General features: G+C 44.2%; 1 protein-coding gene across 5 annotated transcripts in view; it reads right to left on the bottom strand.

The window, feature by feature from the left end:
* SOS2 (SOS Ras/Rho guanine nucleotide exchange factor 2) overlaps positions 1 to 23,737 on the bottom strand; it is a 114,250-nt gene that overhangs the window by 39,040 nt on the left and 51,473 nt on the right. For all 5 annotated transcript variants that reach the window (XM_073350213.2, XM_073350214.2, XM_073350211.2 and 2 more), the window contains 2 exons: positions 15,293 to 15,420; positions 13,978 to 14,633 (listed from right to left, as the gene is read on the bottom strand). In XM_073350213.2, the coding sequence (XP_073206314.1) occupies positions 13,978 to 14,633; positions 15,293 to 15,420 (784 nt within the window). The remainder of the gene's footprint in view (positions 1 to 13,977; positions 14,634 to 15,292; positions 15,421 to 23,737) is intronic.

The following is a 23,737-nucleotide window of genomic DNA, read 5'->3' as shown; positions in this document are numbered from 1 at the left end:
CTCGTTCTGTCATCTGCTACCATTGAGAACAGTCTAGAGCCATCCTCTTTGGAACCCCCTTTCAGGTAGTTGAAAGCAGCTATCAAATCCCCCCTCATTCTTCTCTTCTGCAGGCTAAACAATCCCAGCTCCCTCAGCCTCTCCTCATAACTCATGTGTTCCAGTCCCCTAATCATTTTTGTTGCCCTTCGCTGGACTCTCTCCAATTTATCCACATCCTTCTTGAAGTGTGGGGCCCAAAACTGGACACAGTACTCCAGATGAGGCCTCACCAATGTCGAATAGAGGGGAACGATCACGACCCTCGATCTGCTCGCTATGCCCCTACTTATACATCCCAAAATGCCATTGGCCTTCTTGGCAACAAGGGCACACTGCTGACTCATATCCAGCTTCTCGTCCACTGTCACCCCTAGGTCCTTTTCTGCAGAACTGCTGCCTAGCCATTCGGTCCCTAGTCTGTAGCTGTGCATTGGGTTCTTCCGTCCTAAGTGCAGGACCCTGCACTTATCCTTATTGAACCTCATCAGATTCCTTTTGGCCCAATCTTCCAATTGGTCTAGGTCCTTCTGTATCCTATCCCTCCCCTCCAGCGTATCTACCTCTCCTCCCAGTTTAGTATCATCCGCAAATTTGCTGAGAGTGCAATCCACACCATCCTCCAGATCATTTATGAAGATATTGAATAAAACCGGCCCCAGGACCAACCCTTGGGGCACTCCACTTGATACCGGCTGCCAACTAGACATGGAGCCATTGATCACTACCCGTTGAGCCCGACAATTTAGCCAGCTTTCTACCCACCTTATGGTGCATTCATCCAGCCCATACTTCCTTAACTTGCTGACAAGAATACTATGGGAGACCGTGTCAAAAGCTTTGCTAAAGTCAAGAAACAATACATCCACTGCTTTCCCTTCATCCACAGAACCAGTAATCTCATCATAAAAGGCGATTAGATTAGTCAGGCATGACCTTCCCTTGGTGAATCCATGCTGGCTGTTCCTGATCACTTTCCTCTCATGCAAGTGCTTCAGGATTGATTCTTTGAGGACCTGCTCCATGATTTTTCCAGGGACTGAGGTGAGGCTGACTGGCCTGTAGTTCCCAGGATCTTCCTTCTTCCCTTTTTTAAAGATTGGCACTACATTAGCCTTTTTCCAGTCATCCGGGACTTCCCCGGTTCGCCACGAGTTTTCAAAGATAATGGCCAGTGGCTCTGCAATCACAGCCGCCAATTCCTTCAGCACTCTCGGATGCAACTCGTCCGGCCCCATGGACTTGTGCACGTCCAGCTTTTCTAAATAGTCCCTAACCGCCTCTATCTCCACAGAGGGCTGGCCATCTCTTCCGCATTTTGTGATGCCCAGCGCAGCAGTCTGGGAGCTGACCTTGTTAGTGAAAACAGAGGCAAAAAAAGCATTGAGTACATTAGCTTTTTCCACATCCTCTGTCACTAGGTTGCCTCCCTCATTCAGTAAGGGGCCCACACATTCCTTGGCTTTCTTCTTGTTGCCAACATACCTGAAGAAACCCTTCTTGTTACTCTTGACATCTCTGGCTAGCTGCAGCTCCAGGTGCGATTTGGCCCTCCTGATAACATTCCTACATGCCCGAGCAATATTTTTATACTCTTCCCTGGTCATATGTCCAACCTTCCACTTCTTGTAAGCTTCTTTTTTATGTTTAAGATCCGCTAGGATTTCACCATTAAGCCAAGTTGGTCGCCTGCCATATTTACTATTCTTTCGACTCATCGGGATGGTTTGTCCCTGTAACCTCAACAGGGATTCCTTGAAATACAGCCAGCTCTCCTGGACTCCTTTCCCCTTCAAGTTAGTCCCCCAGGGGATCCTGGCCATCCGTTCCCTGAGGGAGTCGAAGTCTGCTTTCCTGAAGTCCAGGGTCCGTATCCTGCTGCTTACCTTTGTTCCCTGCGTCAGGATCCTGAACTCAACCAACTCATGGTCACTGCCTCCCAGATTCCCATCCACTTTTGCTTCCCCCACTAATTCTACCCGGTTTGTGAGCAGCAGGTCAAGAAAAGCACCCCCCCTAGTTGGCTCCTCTAGCACTTGCGCCAGGAAATTGTCCCCTACGCTTTCCAAAAACTTCCTGGATTGTCTATGCACCGCTGTATTGCTCTCCCAGCAGATATCAGGAAAATTAAAGTCACCCATGAGAATCAGGGCATGCGATCTAGTAGCTTCCGTGAGCTGCCGGAAGAAAGCCTCATCCACCTCATCCCCCTGGTCCGGTGGTCTATAGCAGACTCCCACCACTACATCACTCTTGTTGCACACACTTCTAAACTTAATCCAGAGACACTCAGGTTTTTCTGCAGTTTCGTACCGGAGCTCTGAGCAGTCATACTGCTCCCTTACATACAGTGCTACTCCCCCACCTTTTCTGCCCTGCCTGTCCTTCCTGAACAGTTTATAACCATCCATGACAGTACTCCAGTCATATGAGTTATCCCACCAAGTCTCTGTTATTCCGATCATGTCATAGTTCCTTGACATCACCAGGACCTCCAGTTCTCCCTGCTTGTTTCCAAGGCTTTGTGCATTTGTATATAAGCACTTGAGATAACCTGTTGATCGCCCCTCATTGCCAGTATGAGGCAGGAGCCCTCCCCTCACAGACATTCCTGCCTGTGCTTCCTCCCGGTATCCCGCTTTCCCACTTACCTCAGGGCTTTGGTCTCCTTCCCCCGGTGAACCTAGTTTAAAGCCCTCCTCACTAGGTTAGCCAGCCTGCTGGCAAAGATGCTCTTCCCTCTCTTCGTAAGATGGAGCCCGTCTCTACCCAGCACTCCTCCTTCATGGAACACCATCCCATGGTCAAAGAAACCAAAGCCTTCTCTCCGACACCATCTGCGTAGCCATTCGTTGACTTCCACGATTCGACGCTCCCTACCTAGGCCTTTTCCTTCCACGGGGAGGATGGACGAGAACACCACTTGCGCCTCCAACTCCTTTATTCTTCTTCCTAGAGCCACATAGTCCGCAGTGATCCGCTCAAGGTCATTCTTGGCAGTATCATTGGTGCCCACGTGGAGAAGCAGGAAGGGGTAGCGATCCGAGGGCTTGATGAGTCTCGGCAGTCTCTCCGTCACATCACGAATCTTAGCCCCTGGCAAGCAGCAGACTTCTCGGTTTAAACATGCCGCTTCTATAATGAGCTACATGCCATTTTAGGGGGTTCAGCCACCACTACCCCAGCCATGTTGTTTGACTCCTTCAATGGAGATGGAGGCAACACGGAAGCAGCTTTTGGGGACGAGGAAGACGATGATGAGGAGGTTGTAGATAGCTCACAGCAGGCAAGCGGAGAAACCGGTTTCCCCGACAGCCAGGAACTGTTTCTCACCCCGGACCTGTAGATAGTACCCTCTGAACCCACCCAAGGCTGTCTCCCAAAGCCGCCAGGCGGAGAAGGGACCTCTGGTGAGTGTACCTTTTAAAACACTATGCATGGTTTAAAAGCAAGCATGTTTAATGATTAATTTGCCCTGGCATTCGCGGCTCTCCTGGATGTACTCCCAAAGCCTTTGCCCAAGGTTTCTGGGGAGGGCAGCCTAATTCTGTCCACCATGGTAGGACACTTTACCACTCCAGGCCAGTAGCACGTACGCGGGAATCATTGTAGAACAAAGCATTGCAGCGTATGTTTGCTGGTGTTCAAACAACATCCATTCTTTATCTCTCTGTGTTATCCTCAGGAGAGTGATATCATTCATGGTCACCTGGTTGAAATAGGGTGCTTTTCTTAAGGGGACATTCAGAGGTGCCCGTTCCTGCTGGGCTGTTTCCCTGTGGCTGAACAGAAATGTTCCCTGCTGTTAGCCACGGGGAGAGAGGAGGGGCTAGCCACGTGGTGGGGGGAGGCAAAATGCGACCTTGGAACGAAAGCACATGTGCTATGCATGTAATGTTAACAGCAAGGTTTACCATGAAAGAGTGTACCCATTGTTCTATAAAATGGGTCTTTTTAAATACCACTGTCCCTTTTTTTATCTCCACCAGCTGCATGTGTTTCAAGAATCACAGGATCTTCTCCTTCCCAGAGGCTAGCGAAGATTAGAAGGTGAAAAAAAACGCACTCGTGATGAAATGTTCTCTGAGCTCATGCTGTCCTCCCACACTGACAGAGCACAGACGAATGCGTGGAGGCAGACAATGTCAGAGTGCAGGAAAGCACAAAATGACCGGGAGGAGAGGCGGCGGGCTGAAGAGAGTAAGTGGCGGGCTGAAGAGAGGCTGAAGCTGAAATGTGGCAGCAGCGTGGTGAGAGGAGGCAGGATTCAATGCTGAGGCTGCTGGAGGATCAAACTAATATGCTCCAGCATATGGATGAGTTGCAGGAAAGGCAGCTGGAGCACAGACCGCCACTACAGCCCCTGTGTAACCAACTGCCCTCCTCCCCAAGTTCCATAGCCTCCAGCCACCCAGCCACTCCACCCCAGAGAATTGCCCAAGCAACAGAAGGCTGGCATTCAATAAGTTTTAAAGTGCTGTGTGGCCTTGTCCTTCCCTCCTCCACCACCCCACCCAGTGCGTCTCTCCTCCACCACCCCTCCCGGGCTACCTTGGCAGTTATCCCCCTATTTCTGTGATGAATAAATAAAGAATGCATAAATGTGAAGCAACAATAACTTTATTGCCTCTGCAAGTGGTGACTGAAGGGAGGAGGGGAGGGTGGTTAGCTTACAGGGAAGTAGAGTGAACCAAGGGGCGGGCGGTTTCATCAAGGAGAAACAAACAGAATTTTCACACCATAGCCTGGCCAATCATTAAACTGGTTTTCAAAGCTTCTCTGATGCGCACCACACCCTCCTGTGCTCTAACCGCCCTGGTGTCTGGCTGCGCGTAACCAGCGGCCAGGCGATTTGCCTCAACCTCCCACCCCGCCATAAACGTCTCCCCCTTACTCTCACAGATATTGTGGAGCACACAGCAAGCAGTAATAACAGTCGGAATATTGGTTTCGCTGAGGTCTAACCGAGTCAGTAAACTGCGCCAACACGCTTTTAAACGTCCAAATGCACATTCTACCACCATTCTGCACTTGCTCAGCCTCTAGTTGAACAGCTCCTGACTACTGTCCAGGCTGCCTGTGTATGGCTTCATGAGCCATGGCATTAAGGGGTAGGCTGGGTCCCCAAGGATAACTACAGGCATTTCAACATCCCTGACTGTTTTTTTTTGGTCTGGGAATAAAGTCCCTTCCTGCAGCTTTTGAAACAGACCAGAGTTCCTGAAGATGCGAGTGTCATGTACCTTTCACGGCCATCCCATTGATGTTGGTGAAACGTCCCCCGTGATCCACCAGTGCTTGCAGCACTATTGAAAAGTACCCCTTGTGGTTTATGTACTTGCCCGCTTGGTGCTCCGGTGCCAAGATAGGGATATGGGTTCCATCTATGGCCCCACCACAGTTAGGGAATCCCATTGCAGCAAAGCCATCCACTATGACCAGCACATTTCCCAGGGTCACTACCCTTGATATCAGCAGATCTTTGATTGCATTGGCTACTTGTATCACAGCAGCCCCCACAGGAGATTTGCCCACTCCAAATTGATTCCCGACTGACCGGTAGCTATCTGGCATTGCAAGCTTCCACAGGGCTATTGCCACTCGCTTCTCAACTGTGAGGGCTGCTCTCATCTTGGTATTCATGTGTCCCATGGCAGGGGAAAGCAAGTCACAAAGTTCCATGAAAGTGCCCTTATGCACGCGAAAGTTTTGCAGCCACTGGGAATCGTCCCAGACCTGCAACACTATGAGGTCCCACCAGTCTGTGCTTGTTTCCCAGTCCCAGAATTGGCATTCCACGGCATGAACCTGCCCCATTAGCACCACGATGCCCACATTGCCAGGGCCCGTGCTTTGAGAGAAGTCTGTGTCCATGTCCTCATCACACTCGTCACCGCACTGACGTCGCCTACTCACCTGGTTTCGCTTTGCCAGGTTCTGATGCTGCATATACTGCTGGATAATGTGCGTGGTGTTTAATGTGCTCCTAATTGCCAAAGTGATCTGAGCGGGCTCCATGCTTGCCGTGGTATGGCGTCTGCACAGAAAAAAGGCGCGGAACGATTGTCTGCCGTTGCTCTGACGGAGGGAGGGGCAACTGACGACATGGCTTACAGGGAATTAAAATCAACAAAGGGGGTGGCTTTACATCAAGGAGAAACAAAAACAACTGCCACACAGAATGGCCCCCTCAAGGACTGAACTCAAAATCCTGGGTTTAGCAGGCCCATGCTCAACCCACTAAGCTATCCCTCCCTCTGATATTTCAGGCAGGACTGAATCTCCATTAAAGTTTTCAAGGTGCCCCTGACAGACCTCACCAAAACGATTGTCAGCCACTGATTTCACGGAGGGAGGGAGGGAGGGGGGGAGAAAATGAATACAAAACAAATCTGGTTTATTTCTTGTTTTGATCCACTCCATCTATCTTTTACATCTTTGGCTGGCAGCAGACGGTGCAGCAGGACTACAAGCTATCCACATCTCCTGGTTGCTCAGCAGAAGATGGTGCAATAGGACTGCCTGCAGGACTAAAGAGAATGACTTGGTCGAGTCACTGCTAATTTAGTCCCTGCACCCATCTGCCCAGGCGCTCCTGACCGACGTTACCGAAGCGGCCAGGAGCACCTCGGACATGATGAGGATGGTTTTCAGGCCTATTGCACCATCTGCTGCCAAAAGGCAATGGGTTGCTGCTGCTGTGTAGCAATGCAGTACCGCGTCTGCCAGCACCCATGAGACATACGGTGACAGTGAGCTGAGCGGGCTCCATGCTTGCCGTGGTATGGCGTCTGAACAGTTAACTCAGGAAAAAAGGCGCGAAACGATTGTCTGCCATTGCTTTCACGGAGGGAGGGCGGGCCTGACGACATGTACCCAGAAACACCCGCGACAATGTGTTTTTGCCCCATCAAGCATTGGGATCTCAACCCAGAATTCCAATGGGTGGCAGAGACTGCAGGAACTGTGGGATAGCTACCCACAGTGCAACACTCCGGAAGTCGACGCTAGCCTCGGTACTGTGGAAGCACTCCGCCGAGTTAATGCACTTAATGCACTTAGAGCATTTTGTGTGGGGACACACACAATTGACTACATAAAAACAATTTCTAAAAAACCGACTTCTATAAATTCAACCTAATTTCGTAGTGTAGACATACCCTTAAAAAAAGCACTGTGAAATCATAGAAGATTAGGGTTGGAAGAGATCTCAGGAGGTCATCTAGTCAAACTCCCTGCTCAAAACAGGACCAACCCCAAGCCGGCCTTAAAAACCTCTAAGGAAGGAGATTCCACCATCTCCCTAGGCAACCCATTCCAGTGCTTCACCACCTTCCTAGTGAAATAGTGTTTCCTAATATGTTCCAGTAGTTCCAGTGACTTCTGGAGGACTCTGAGTGGGCAGTCTGGTAATGAGCTACATATTGCAGGATGCATTGCTTTAGTGTTTACACCCTTCATGCATCTATAGATACATGCTCCAACTTTGTGATTTCTTAGCCAAGGTATACACATCACTTAGTTCTTTCAGTTTCTCATAAATCAGTTCCCTGATTTTTTCCCCCTCTTCTCTAAATGGCTTTGAATTTGTCAGCATCTTCCAAGCATCAGTAACATGGTGCTTAGGACGGAAAGCAATGTTCTAGGTGCAGTTACCCAGAGCTAGAGAGAGCCTACTGTCTTCCAACACTTTGACCCAATGCCTCTGAGTATGCAGCCCAGTATCACATAAGCCTCTTTTGTTGCCACATTATAATATGGAGATACCTATCTCAGAACTGGAAGGGACCTTGAAAGGTCATCGAGTCCAGTCCCCTGCCTTCAGAGCAGGACCAAGTACCGTCCCTTATTTTTGCCCCAGTTCCCTAAATGGCCCCCTCAAGGATTGAACTCACATTTAGCAGGCCAAAGAACAAACCACTGAGCTATCCCTCCCCTCATTGCATTGTGAATGTTTCTAATTTCTCTGTTTGCAGAGTTGCAGTAGCCATGTTATGTACTTGAAAACTTATCACATCCCCTCTGTCTTCTCTTTTCCAGACTAAATAAACCCAATTTTTTCAATCTTCCTTCATAGGTCGTTTTCTAGACCTCTGATCCTTTTTGTTGCTCTTCTTGTGGGCGAACATTTTTCACAAAATGATCACTCCATATCTGACCTCTCAGTTCTCATTCTCAAAGGAAACCTGCACAACACCTTCAATGTTTCACCTTGTATTTAGATGTGACATTGAGCTCCTTTCTCAGACCCGAAAAGGTCAGTGTAAACTCAAAATCTTGTCTCTTTCACCAATAGAAGCTAGTCCAATATATTACATCTCACCCAACTCGTTTCTAATTCACTCTTACCTAACACTTTTAAAATGACTGCTTTTGAGGTTCCCCCTGCCCCACTGAGCATGTGAGTACTATTCACTGGGTACTATTGCCCTTATTTCTAATCCACGTATCTTTGTAATTACTTTTGTCCTGAAGGACAATCCCAATTCTTCCCAATTTAGTGGAGTATACAAATTTTAATGCGCTCTATCATTTCTTACAGCTCAGTGAAGAGGTTAATTAAACCTGGACCTACCAATCACCTCCTTTTGTACCCCATGAGACCAGTGTCATTTTGAAAGTTCTTTGGTACCCAGGACTCTGGAATTGAATCCAGAGCCAGTCTGAGAATCTGAACTGCACACTGGAACAAAGCCTACCTAAAACTAATGTAAAACCACAATATCTGTAACAACCTAACCCATAATCTGGCCAACATTCCCAAGATAGAGTACTCTGGGCATCCACAGGTTTCAGAGTAACAGCCGTGTTAGTCTGTATTCGTAAAAAGAAAAGGATTACTTGTAGGTGTTTGTCTCTGTCTGAGGGGTTGGAGCAAATGCGGTTGTATCGCAGAGCTTGGCTGTAGACGATGGATCATGTGGTGTGGTCAGGGTGAAAGCTGGAGGCATGTAGGTAGGAATAGCGGTCAGTAGGTTTCCGGTATAGGGTGCTGTGTATGTGACCATCGTTTATTAGCACTGTAGTGTCCAGGAAGTGGATCTCGTGTGTGGACTGGACCAGGCTGAGGTTGATGGTGGGATGGAAATTGTTGAAATCATGGTGGAATTCCTCAAGGGCTTCTTTTCCATGGGTCCAGATGATGAAGATGTCATCAATATAGCGCAAGTAGAGTAGGGGCGTTAGGGGACGAGAGCTGAGGAAGCGTTGTTCTAAGTCAGCCATAAAAATGTTGGCATACTGTGGGGCCATGCGGGTACCCATAGCAGTGCCGCTGATCTGAAGGTATACATTGTCCCCAAATGTAAAATAGTTATGGGTAAGGACAAAGTCACAAAGTTCAGCCACCAGGTTAGCCGTGACATTATCAGATTCCTGACGGCTTGTAGTCCATCTTTGTGTGGAATGTTGGTGTAGAGGGCTTCTACATCCATTGTGGCCAGTATGGTGTTATCAGGAAGATCACCGATGGATTGTAGTTTTCTCAGGAAGTCAGTGGTGTCTCGAAGGTAGCTGGGAGTGCTGGTAGAGTAGGGCCTGAGGAGGGAGTCTACATAGCCAGACAATCCTGCTGTCAGGGTGCTAATGCCTGAGATGATGGGGCGCCCAGGATTTCCAGATTTATGGATCTTGGGTAGTAGACAGAATATCCCAGGTCGGGGTTCCAGGGGTGTGTCTGTGCAGATTTGATCTTGTGCTTTTTCAGGAAGTTTCTTGAGCAAATGCTGTAGTTGATTTTGGTAACTCTCAGTGGGATCAGAGGGTAATGGCTTGTAGAAAGTGGTGTTGGAGAGCTGCAGAGCAGCCTCTTGTTCATATTCCGACCTATTCATGATGACAACAGCACCTCCTTTGTCAGCCTTTTTGATTATGATGTCAGAGTTGTTTCTGAGGCTGTGGATGGCATTGTGTTCTGCACGGCTGAGGTTATGGGGCAAGTGATGCTGCTTTTCCACAATTTCAGCCCGTGCACGTCGGCGGAAGCACTCTGTGTAGAAGTCCAGTCTGCTGTTTCGACCTTCAGTATTTCCAACACACCTCTGAACAACATACTAATCCACAGAGACCTCCCTACCAACACTACAAAAAGAAGGATTCTAGGTGGACTCCTCCTGAAGGTCGAGACAGCAGACTGGACTTCTGCATAGAGTGCTTCCGCCAACGTGCATGGGCTGAAATTGTGGAAAAGCAGCATCACTTGCCCCACAACCTCAGCCATGCAGAACACAATGCCATCCACAGCCTCAGAAACAACTCTGACATCATAATCAAAAAGGCTGACAAAGGAGGTGCTGTTGTCATCATGAATAGATCGGAATATGAACAAGAGGCTGCTCGGCAGCTCTCCAACACCACTTTCTACAAGCCATTACCCTCTGATCCCACTGAGAGTTACCAAAAGAAACTACAGCATTTGCCCCCACCCCTCAGACAGAGACAAACACCTACAAGATCTCTATCAAGCATTCTTACAACTACAATACCCACCTGTGGAAGTGAAGAAACAGACTGATAGAGCCAGAAGAGTTCCCAGAAGTCACCTACTACAGGACAGGCCTAACAAAGAAAATAACAGAACGCCACTAGCCGTCACCTTCAGTCCCCAACTAAAACCCCTCCAATGCATTATTAAGGATCTACAACCTATCCTGAAGGATGACCCAACACTCTCACAAATCTTGGGAGACAGGCCAGTCCTTGCCTACAGACAGCCCCGCAACCTGAAGCAAATACTCACCTGCAACCACATACCACACAACAGAACCACTAACCCAGGAACCTATTCTTGCAACAAAGCCCGTTGCCAACTGTGCCCACATATCTATTCAGGGGACACCATCACAGGACCTAATAACATCAGCCACACTATCAGAGGCTCGTTCACCTGCACATCCACCAATGTGATATATGCCATCATGTGCCAGCAATGCCCCTCTGCCATGTACATTGGTCAAACTGGACAGTCTCTACGTAAAAGAATAAATGGACACAAATCAGATGTCAAGAATTAGAACATTCATAAACCAGTCGGAGAACACTTCAATCTCTCTGGTCACGCAATTACAGACATGAAGGTTGCAATATTACAACAAAACAACTTCAAATCCAGACTCCAGCGAGAAACTGCTGAATTGGAATTCATTTGCAAATTGGATACAATTAACTTAGGCTTGAATAGAGACTAGGAGTGGCTAAGTCATTATGCAAGGTAACCTATTTCCCCTTGTTTTTTTCCTACCCCCTCTCCCCCCCTCAGACATTCTTGTTAAACCCTGGATTTGTGCTAGAAATGGCCCACCTTGATTATCATACACATTGTAAGGAGAATGATCACTTTAGATAAGCTATTACCAGCAGGAGAGTGGGGTGGGGGGAGAGAAAACCTTTTGTACTGGTAAACACCCATTTTTTTCATGCTTTGTGTATATAAAAAGATCTTCTGTACTTTCCACAGTATGCATCCGATGAAGTGAGCTGTAGCTCACGAAAGCTTATGCTCAAATAAATTGGTTAGTCTCTAAGGTGCCACAAGTCTTCCTTTTCTTTCTGGGCATCCAGTGAAGGTCCTCCACCCGAGCTAATCACTGCAAGGTCCTGTGGCTCCATACACACAGTGTTGTGAAAGGCTGTTTGAGTAGTTCCATGGACATTGCTATTCTTGAAGATTCCTGAAGCTCACTGGCATTGGAAGATGCATTACGCAAATTGGAATATGCAGAGGCCACCTCAAACAACAATTGCCTTAGTATGTCAACAAGACAGTAATTGTAAGGTTTGATTTACTAAACAGCTACTAGCTGAAGGACTAGGTTTACTAGCTATGGTGATAAATGACTGTGCTGCCACAACTCCCACAGCTACCCTGTAAGAACTACTATTAATGCACACCAATCAATTCAGAAAGATGAGTATTTTTGTGAGTCACAGAAACACCACCATATTTTAAAAGCGGGGGTCACTTTGCACTCACACAAATGATACAACGACTAAAGAAAATATGTTTGCCACAGGGTGGTAACTGCCCTTTGGAAGGAAACGGCCAGCGCACCTGTGACTCATTGGTTGCCTCCTCAAATTGGGGTTAAAAGAAGGCACCTGGGCTACATAAAGGGGGAGAGACAGAGAGAGGGGAAGAGTCAGTCAGGAAAAGGGCAGGTGACAGCTGCCAGAGACCAGGAGACTTGTAAGAGGTCCTTGAAGGAAGCTGTAGGTGGTTCCTGGTGGAAGGCTGAAGGCAGGAGAGCAACAGAAGGATTTGCTGGCTGATCTCCCCAAGCCAGAGAGCAGCAAAGGGAGCTGTCTGCTGACTTCTAAGCCAGAGAGCCAGAGCCAAAGGCTGGGGAGGGCTGAAGGCAAGCCAGCAGCAAAGGTGCTTATCCACTGATGTCTCCACCTACAGAACTGAAGCCAGTGGAACAGTGAAAGGCCCACCTGCTTGCCTGTTTGGGACATGAGAGGTTAGTAGTATAGAAGAAGTGATGGATCAACTTCCAGCAGAGAGGCTTTGGGGGAAACAGGGGTGGAAATTGCACCAGCTGAAAGGGCTGGTGTGGCTGTCCTGGAAGAAGGAGAGGACTGATGAAGAACCCAGGTGTGACAGAAGATACCAGAGTGGGATATGTGGGGCATCAGGGACTGGATGTCTTGAGATTTTAAGACACATGCACTGGGGTGATAGATGGACTATATTTCGGGACTTTTGTCACAGACCATTTGGACTATTTTTTTTTTTTTTTTTAACAAGAACAAAAAGGTCCAAAGGAGGGGTATTATCGAGGCAAGAAAGCTGACATTGAGTTACTGGAGACTTTGAAGAAGGGAAACTGAGGTAGAGGCATACCATTCTGCTGCAACCTGCTGCTGGAAGATGTGCCAGGCAGCACCGCCTTATGACAAGATTCAGGCAGATTAAAGACATTAGAATTTTAATATATCAACATTAAATACTGCTTTACTTGTCCACTTCTAAGATGTGTCATTCAACAAGATCCGATTCACAGTTAATTCTAGCTGTAAAAAATAGGGGTGAGTTTTGAAGGCTTACTATTTGAATTTTGTACCAATCGTTGCTGGAAAAATCTGAGTATTCAGTAATATTTTAAAAGCTGCTAGAATGTGAACACCTAATCGGAACCTACAATCCAAGCTGACCGTCTTATAAAACAGAAAACTTCGTATAAGTATTTGAAAAATGTTACAAAAATGCCACTAGCATTAAGTTTAACTTCCATTGCATTTCCTATTAATTTCTTTCATTCTTATCCCTTAACTGAAGTGTCACTAAAGTTAACCTAATAAGCTAACTGGTGCTCTTTTTCTGCATGCATTCCAGGAGGGTTTTTTAACATCTCCTTCCTCTGAAACATCAGGGATGGCCACAGCTGGAGCTGGGACATGGGGTGGGCCAGGGTTCTGAGATGCCATCAACCATTCTCTCTCTCAGGTGCGTGGCTGGCTGGTTCTTGCTCAGTCAGGAAGGATAGACAAGTCAGTCTGGAAGTGTTTCTGGGGGTTTGTCATATTCCTCTGCAGCATGTGGGTGTGGGTTGCTTGCAAGGATTATTGGGGTATATCTGACTATCATTTCCCTGCCATCACTATCATTTCTCGAGCACTAATGCACCTCAGTCCCTCCTATTCTCTGCCTCTGGCACTTAACAATCCACTCTCCTGTGAGCTGTAATACTTGGGTCTCATTTTGGTTGTTGGGTTTAGTGTGTGCGTGCTGGTGGCCTGTGATACACAGTAAGTCAGACTATATGATCTAGTGATCCCTTCTGGCCCTATTCTATCACACACATCTTGACTTTAAATAGCTATTCAGTGGGAAAGCAAGCACGAGACAAAGATTAATGTTATTGGCTATACAAACATTACCTAAAGAATTAATAAGATATTACAAAATGTGCCAAATACAGAAAAATAAATAAAGCATACCTGCATACATATGGTATGTTAGCCTTTCAATTAGTTTCACTACAGTTCCTCCTTTGATGATCGGGATTCCATTCCTACTTTGCAGATTGTCCTCAAAAACAATATTTTCCTCAGAGTCTTCCACTACAAAACGATACACATTTGGGCTGGGCAGCCTCAGTGGCTGTTCATTTTCTTCTTGCAGTAACACTGAGTCAAGCATTCGATCCAGTGTACTGCGATACTGAAGGGAAATCAGAGCTGCCATCCAATTGTTCTTCTCTTCAGCAGACTTGGCAGCAAACACTATGCTGTTTTCGTCTTTAGATGCTAGCTCAAAAGCATGTTTGTATTCACAAGTGTCATCTTTGTCAATGATCTGCATTTTCCTCATGATAATTTTTTCCTTAAGTCTGTACTCTGTATTGCTGTAACCTGGAAGCCGCGATTGTCCATGATTAGTTTTACAGCTGATCAGTAAACCATCAAAGAGAAATATGTGGCGTTCATGTTTGGCTCCTATCCTTGTCAGCACACCTTCCATTATGAATTCATTGCAGCACTGGCCAATATCTTTGCCTTCCCAACCATCAATATTTTTCTGAATCTCATTCATTTTTTTGATGGCCAAGTGCTTGCTTCTTACTTGGCGGTTGTAGAAACGACAAACTGTCTCCCTAGAAACAAACAATTTTATCTGGTTAGCTTCTTCCATATTAATTGCCAGAGACTGAAAAACACACCACTGAATTTAACACTGTATGCTATTTTTTTCCCCAACCTAAATATGCCCTAATCATGCTGAACCACAAATGTAGAAAGGACAGTGAACTGCCAGGGAAAGACTAAGGGTATGTCTTCTCTGGCAACATTAACGTAGCCGTGTAGTCGTGGCACCAGCACTGGGAGGGCTCTCTGATAGCACTGTAAAAAACCCACCCCCACGAGGAGAGCAGTCACCAGCGCTGGGAGCACGGCTCCCGGTGCTGGTCCACTGTCCACACTGCCACTTTACAGCGCTGAAACGTGCGGCGCTCAGGGGGGTCTTTTTTCATATCCCTGAGCAAGAAAGTTGCAGCGCTGTAAAGTGGAGGTGTAGACAAGGCTTTAGACTATTCAAGAAGGGGGTACAGAGGGTTGTAAGTGAATACTCTTGGAACAGCAACAGATTGAAGTCTGCTAGCTTTGATGTTTGGCATGTGCAAGTGTCGAACAAAAACATGCTGCTTTTTTACATCAGTCAACGAAGGGGGAAATAGGGAAACACTGCCACCCCTAGAGATCTTCCTTCTAACTTGCTTTGGGGTACAAGAGGCTTCCTTGATTGTATTCTTACCCAGGCCGCCGTCTAGGTGAATGTTTATTGTAAATGCGCTCCATGCTGCATTGGAGATTTAAAAGAGCGGTAATGGCTTGTTTCAAGCACTCCCTGTCTTCTTCATCTTCACTGCATTCCTGCAATTGCTACAATGACAAAACAAATCAATTTCTGTCCAACTTAATCGTTTCTTTAGAGATATATACAGACAAAAACAAATATATTCATATGTAGGGTCTTTTTCAAAAGCACTCAGTGTTCGCCTGACTTTGATCCCACTGAAGTCAATAACCAATGCTGAGTGATTTTGCAATCCTCACCCATAAGACCACCAATGCCTGTCAAAGTAGTTACTGAAATGAAAACACAGCTGTCAGATATCCTGAAAGATAAATAGCTAGAGAGTTAGCTTGTGTGTGAAGGGGAGAGATTCTGAGATAAAAGATTCCCCCATTCTATACTGGATAGCCTGACTGTGAGTTGTCAAAAAACCCTACAGGATATTATTCTTGAAATCCTGTCACTTAAAAATTGTTCTGTTTCATAATGATCATTGGCTTTGAAGTTGGCTGTGCTCACTAGTCTAGAGGCTTGGAACAGTCCTGAAGCTGTATGTCAGTACTACATCAACTGCACCCTTTTTTAGTACTTTAATAGTGTTTCAACTAACTATGCAGCGTAGTTGTAGCCATGCTGGTTCCAGGATATTAGAGAGACAAGGTCGGTAAGGTAATATTGGGCCAACTTCTGTTGGCGAGAGAGAAGCTTTTGAGCAGCACAGAGCTCTTCTTCAGGGTTGGGAAAGGTACTTGGAGCCACGACTAAATGCAAGGTGGAATAGACTGTTTAGCATAAGTAGTTAGCACATAGTCTAAGGAATCATTTGATCACTTTAGATAAGCTATTACCAGCAGGACAGTGGGGTGGGAGGAGGTATTGTTTCATATTCTCTGTGTATATATAAAGTCTGCTGCAGTTTCCACGATATGCATCTGAGGAAGTGAGCTGTAGCTCACGAAAGCTTATGCTCTAATAAATTGGTTAGTCTCTAAGGTGCCACAAGTACTCCTTTTCTTATTCCAGGTAAAGTGGCCCATTAACACCTCTGCAGTCAGAGGGAGGAAAGAAAGGGGGGAAGAAAGCAGCCGAGGAAGGGTTATTAGGCTATGTCTACACTACAGCCTAGGTCGGCAAAACTTATGTCGCTCAGGGGTGTGAATATTCTGCTCCCTGAGCAACACAGGTGACACCAACATCGGCTGTAGTGTGCACAGTGCTATGCTGGGGAGACAGCTTCTCCTGCTACATAGCTTCTGCTGCTCGCAGAGGTGGTTTTTTTATGCCAACGCAACGGGAGAGCTCTCTCCTGTCAGCATAGAGTGTCTTCACCACACGAACTACAGCTGCACCACTGTACGCATAGACATGCCCTTAGTGGGTTATAGATTACTGTAATAACTTCAACCAAGTCTAGCAGACGGATAAGAGCAAATGTCAACTTCATATACCATTCTCTCTATTAGCAAAGACAAAGTTTGAAATCCAGATTTAATACTAGCAACAAATGATCAAGTCCAGTGATCATGTTTGCTTCACTTACTAGGGAAAACAAGATTTTTCCTTCTCCACTACTCAGAAGGCACTGATTTACAAAAGTCTAATTAGCTTTCATAGTCAATATTCATCTCAACACTCACTTGTAAGAAAAAAGGGGTTACAGAAAACTTCACATTCTTTAAGGTAAATGGTTCACAAAATATCAACAGCATAAGAATATTATGATGAGTGAGTAACTGAAGAGTCTATACAATTTTACCTGTTAATTCCTCTTGTAAGTTAAGATTGCATGAAAAACTTAGTAGACAAGAAAATTCAGGTAGACTGGTCTATTGGGCAAAATCAAGCCAATTTGCCCCCCCCACTATGGGCTAACTCGTGTTTGCCCTGTATATTTTAAGATTAATCTTACCCACAATCACTCAGTATGGCAGTAGCCTTCTTTTTCTTTCCCAGTATGCTCTCTCAGCAAGGATATTTAGCTGGCTCTAAAAGTAACTGAGACAATAGGATTGACCAGATGGGCCCTCTCCCTTTATGTAATTCAAAGTACTATCACTTATATTTTCCAGATGGCCAAACATTCTCCAGTCTGTATATCATGGAAATCAAAGAATTTTTAAATCTGAGAATTTGAGAGGATTATGCATGCTGAGAAGAGTATAGGGAAGAGAAAATAAGGCACTTGCCATGGTGAGTATCCCCTCTTTTCCACCTCATCGGCAGAGACTCTAAAACAGCAAAGGGAAAAGGAGGGAGAGCATAAGACTGGGTCTGAAAAAAATGACATGAGGTTTATGAAGTCCTAAAACATGCATATAGCTAAGGATTGCGACAATATACTGGTTCTGCTCCTCAGATTCCCTGGGAGGATTTCTTCCAAACTCTTCCCAAAATGAGAGATCATCTTTGGCATCATCATTGCTGACAAAAAGGTTGTATTTAGCTTAGTGAAACAGCTCCAGAAAATAGTCTAAAGCTGTAGCTAGTAGACATTACATAGCATCTATTTTAATTTTGTGTAAAGATATAGGGAATCGCTTCCATTTCTGGTTTCCAACATATTGAGTTTTCAGAATCCACTTCAGGCAACTTATTCTGGCAAACTTTACTCTCTCAAGTTCTTGCCCTTTACAGCCAAGCTTTCAGACTAAATCAACACAGGAGTGCAATTTATTTGCTATTCACAGGATAAGAAAAAAGGAACATGTTTTTGCCAAAGATGTGACAGAATATTAATACTGGTAAATTGACAATCACAACAGTTTTGTCAACTTTTTTATTCTTTTCTGAAGAAAATGACCAACAATAGAAATGAAGGGCGTTAGAGTTCTTCTGACCACTGATAAACACAACTATTGCTTGTTAAGAACTGAATTGTGGTATTTAGTTCCTTCCTTCCCTCTGGCATTCTAAAAAGGATGATCTTGTGTGGATCTAATCTCTTGGAACATCCTCTAAAACTGTGCAGAAGTCCCCATGCAATTGTAGAATGAGTTCAATGAATTGTCTTTCTGCTTTTGGTCTCATGTCTTGGCACCTGAACATGCTCTGACGGCAATGTTTGCAGAGTACAGTTTCTGTAGTTCTTGACAAATGTTAAAACACTTTTCCTTACTGATGTAATAGAATGCCAAAAGACAGTACTTCAATAATATTATCTTATTGTGTTGAAGCACTTTTCTGTTGTCTTATGTTTTAGACGAGCTAATCTGCTGGGTACAGATTTACTTAAGGAGCCAATCAACCTGTGGTGGTGAAGGACGAGACTACATTTATCTCCAAAGGTTGTCCCATCACAAGATTAGTATTCTGCTCAGAACAGGTCAGAGACTGGATTAGCAGTGGCGTTTTGTGATTATACCCTCCAACTATGGAGCACGAAAACACACCACGCTCAACGTAAGAAAAATGTTGTGTGATGTGGTGAGGAACTATATTTTTGTTCATATGTATTTCTCACTGGTGACTACAAAAGATAAGGTGCTGAGAGTCTGTAAAATGCTGCTGTTCGTTCTCTGTATCTACTGCTAATGATTAAACAATAGTGAAAGGGATAAAAGACAGAATTTAATATCTTTTGGGTTCTTTGGCAACTGTGTAACATGCCATTCTATGCAAGAGATCTCTGAAGTGAGTGGATTTGAAGGTAAATATCAACAAAAGGATAATTCATAGTCTGTCCCTCAGTCACAGTTTAAAAGGGTGGAAAATATGCTACTCCATCAATAAAGGAAAGTCTTCATGGACTCGACGCTGAGGTCACATTCCTTCCTTACTTGAATGGCTCTCAACCGTCTGAATCTGGCTGGCAGCTTGTCCAGGATTTAGATAAATTCTTTGACCCTGAGTTCCCTGAAATAGATCTAGCTGGTCTGGAAATCTGATAAACAGTATATTTATAGTAGATGTCTTTGAAGCAAGAGAAAGGTTATGATCCTCTTGAATTTGTTATCAAGGAAATCAATCTAATGTGCATCTGATAGTAGAGTTTTTCAATAATTACAAAAGTTAATCACATTATTTTGAAACACAGAATATTCTAAGATTGATAACTAGTTGCAGAATTCATATGCAGACTATACTTGGCTACCTGTGTTTCTCAGCATTACTGCAAGATCAAACACCTTTATTATTATCATCATTCCTTCTCTTAGAACCTCTATGACAAGCCTGTAGTATCTTTTGAGGGGGGTCCTGAGTGGAATGGCTGTATGGGTGGGCTTGTGCACAACAGTGCAGGGGGTTCTGCAGCTTAAAGAATGCAGCAGCCCAAAACCTCTGCATGAAAATGGAGTACACGGAAATACAAACATTGCTATTCTAGTCCACAGGCTGAAACATCAACCACAGACAGGCTGCCCTGCAGTCTTTAGATCTGCCAGGGAACATGGGTAGATTTATATCCCACTGCAGAGTTCACAGCACACGGATCACACCAAAACAGAAACACAGCAATGGCTTATCTAGTACAATGGTCAGTACCAGATACGTTAGAATAAGATGTAAAATTCCTATTACAGGAAATTATGTACAAATATGCCACAGGGGAAGTTCTCTCCTCACCTCAGTCAGTTAAATGGTTGCCTTATATCCTGAAGCATAAGGCTTAACATCCCTTATATTTTATCTTCATGGAACTGTGGATATGCTTGTTGTTCATAGAAGTGCCCATTCCTTTTCTCAAAAAGAAAAGGAGTACTTGTGGCACCTTAGAGACTAACCAATTTATTTGAGCATGAGCTTTCGTGAGCTACAGCTCACTTCATCAACATCTGATGAAGTGAGCTGTAGCTCACGAAAGCTCATGCTCAAATAAATTGGTTAGTCTCTAAGGTGCCACAAGTACTCCTTTTCTTTTTGCGAATACAGACTAACACGGCTGTTCCTCTGAAACCTGTCATTCCTTTTCTGAATCCTAATAAGCTCTTTGACTCACAAACACCTTACGATAGTGAATTTCACAGGGTAATTAGACAATTATGTTAGAAGGGATTTCCTTTTAGCACTTTTGAATTTATCACCTACTTATTTTGTTGTTGTCTCCTAGCTCTCGTATTATATAAGCATAAGAACGGCCACATTGGGTCAGAGCAATGATCCATCTAGCCCAGTATCCCGTCTTCCAACAGTGGCCAATGCCAGGTGCTTCAGAGGGAATGAACAGAACAGGTAATCATCAAGTGATCAATCCCTTCGCCCATTCCCAGCTTCTGACAAACAGAAGATATAGACACTTCAGAGCATGGCTTTGCATCCCTGGCTAATAGCCAGTGACGGACCTATCCTCCATGAACTTATCCAGTTTTTTTTTAACCCTGTTATAGTCTTGGCAAAGAGTTCCACAGATTGACTGTGTTGTGTGAAGAAATACTTCCTCTTGTTTGTTTTAAACCTGCTGCCTATTAATTTCAGTTGGTGACCTAGTTCTTGTGTTATGAGTAAACAACACTTCCTTATTTACCTTCTCCCCACCAGTCATGATTTTACAGACCTCTATCATATCCCCCCTTAGTCTTTTTTCCAAGCTGAAAAGTCCCAGTCTTATTAATCTCTCCTCACATGGCAGCTGGTCCATACCCCTAACCATTTTTGTTGCCCTTTTCTGAACCTTTTCCAATTCCAATATGTCTTTTTTGAGATGGGGTGACCAGATCTGCACGCAGATGAAAGGATAAAGAGGAGTGTCTGACTGACCTTCTCTGGAGCATTTGTTGTTTTATATACCATTATTCAGTTGCTTTTATCTTCTCCTCTCGAGGTTAAGTAGTCCTACTCTTTTTAACCTCTCTTCATGCCTTCAGAAACATGAAACCTCTCTTTCATGCCTCTAAGTGTTTTGCTGTACTTGTCTAGACTGTTTCCATTTCACCTACATTCTTTCTGAGATGAAGTTACTACAGCTGAACATAGCATTCAAGGAGAAGGAATACCAACAACTTATGCAATGGCATTAACATATTGTAAGTATTGTTCTCTGTACCTTTCTTAATACACACCAACACTGGGGATTTTTTTTAAAACCACTGAGCAGAAGTTTTCACAATGTAATATGAAGTTCAAATTTTAACCTGAAATTATTCATTGTCACCATTAAAAACACATTTCCCAGAAGAACAGCCATACTGGGTCAGACCAAAGGTCCATCTAGCCCAGTATCCTGTCTTCCGACAGTGCCAATGCCAGGTGCTTCACAGAGAATGAACAGAACAGGCAATCAAGTGATCCATCATAGACTATCAGGGTTGGAAGGGACCTCAGGAGGTCATATAGTCCAATTCCCTGCTCAAAGCAGAACCAATCCCCAATTTTTGCCTCAGATCCCTAAATGGCCCCCTCAAGGATTGAACTCACAACCCTGGGTTTAGCAGACCAATGCTCAAACCACTGAGCTATCCCTCCCCCCATCGCTCAGTCCCAGCTTCTGGCAAACAGAGGTGAGGGACACCATCCCTGCCAATCTTGGCTAATAGCCATTGATGGACCTATCCTCCATGAATTTATCTAGGGTTTTTTTGAACATTTACTATACAATGGTATTCAAGATTTCAGTGTTTCCCTACCTATACTTACAAGGACAAATAACTGGGTAATTGCTGATTTTTTTTTGAGGCAATCACTGTAGCTGAGCTAGAACTCTGCCCCAAAGCCTTGTACTCTGTTCATCTTTGCATGTAAATCAACATACATCACACTTAGTAAATAAGCTTTGGATTTTTCCTATAATCAAGAACAAATTTGCCAAAGTATTGCCAAGGTATCATCTTGCGGCTTCATCCATTTTAAAGTTATAAATTAAACAAGATCATTTTATGTAAACTTAAGAAAAAACACAGCAAAATATTTCTGCAGTTATTTACAAGCTTCTACACTTAAAGGTAAAAGACAGTTAATGATACCCAACAGTCTGTTCTTCCATTCATGAGAGGATGTGCGTATGTAGTTCCCACTAGCATTAACAGGAGTTATTGGTGTGTTGAAAGTCTCTACAGACAAAAAGTCTCTTATGAGATTAGAAAGACAAGACTGAGCGTATCTAAAAAGATTTAAGTACCTTCTCTGTTTTGCATTTTGGAATATAAATAGCAACAAGTCTTCTAGAATCATGAAACAAATAAGATCTAGCAAGTTTGTAAATAAAGCATGTAATCCTCAAATGCACAGAACACCAAAGTGAAAACAACACACTAAATTAAACACTAGATCCTGCAGCTGAAAACTGTCTAAACACTGTAAGGCCCTACTCTTGCAGAGATTTATGTTTGTACTTAGCCTTAAGCACTGTGAGTACTTCCACTGACTTCAAGAGAACATTCAGATAATCAGTTTTACCTCCTGCATCACACAGGCCACTAAATTGGTTAAGATATTCACACTTTAAATAAAAGTACTACAAAAAACGTCAGAGAATTGTCACATTTAAAAAAATGTATTTTGCTGTGAGGGAAAGAACAGCGGTCAATGATTAAGTTCTCCCTATGGTTATTTTTCTTTGAAACAAATGCTGTATTTATACATCTGTTAGCGCTGACCCCATACCAAGGGCTGGCAAAAGAACTGCAAAAGTAGAGCCGAATGAGGCTACTGGTATGAAGACTTAAGTCTTCTGAACTAACAACTAAAGTAAGTCAGGCTACTCCAAGAATCAAGAATGATCTGTATTTTGTTTACCTTTTAAGTCTCACTCAATAAAATTATAAACTTCATGAAGGCATCCAAAGTGTAAATCACCTTAATTACAGTACATCTTCTAACCACAACAAAGCCCAGGTGTTTGGAATCAAAATTTAGGTGGTTAAAAATGTTGTTTCAAAACTTAGTAACAGCAGAAATATTTTCACAGATTAAAAATACAAGGAAACCACTTGGATTTAAACATTACTCGAGGCTGTTGGCAACCCAAACATTATAGCCCTGTGCTAAAACATGAGACTAAGTAAAACCAATTATGTTTTTGTTATACAAGTTGACTGAACTGCAAAAAGTACACAGCATAAAGAGTGAAAATTAAACTAGCGTTTGCAAATGTTAACATTAACAGAATTAAAGACGTGAAAAACCCAATATTGTTAACCTGAGTCTCCATTCAGTTTTTTCACTGTTAAGTAGATTTTAACTTGTCTGAGTGCTACAATGCGATACACATTTTAGGTTGCAAAGTTTGTTATTTCTTCCCACACATATTAAGTACATCCTTGGAACTGTACACAACGAGCAGCTAGCAATATAGAACTTAAAGGCTGTACTAGTTGCATGACAATACAAACTGACCGTACGCTGAGGTAAGCCCCATACCACTGCAATATGCACACAATACATTTAGGTAATGTAATTTTTTTTATTGTGCGTTGAATTAAAAAATTCTTAGCAGTCATACAATAATAAAATTTAAGAAATAACCCAATG

The sequence above is a fragment of the Lepidochelys kempii genome, chromosome 6 (assembly GCF_965140285.1).
Source record: "Lepidochelys kempii isolate rLepKem1 chromosome 6, rLepKem1.hap1, whole genome shotgun sequence".
Lineage (NCBI taxonomy): Eukaryota > Metazoa > Chordata > Testudines > Cheloniidae > Lepidochelys > Lepidochelys kempii.
This window is presented reverse-complemented; position numbering and strand designations above follow the sequence as displayed.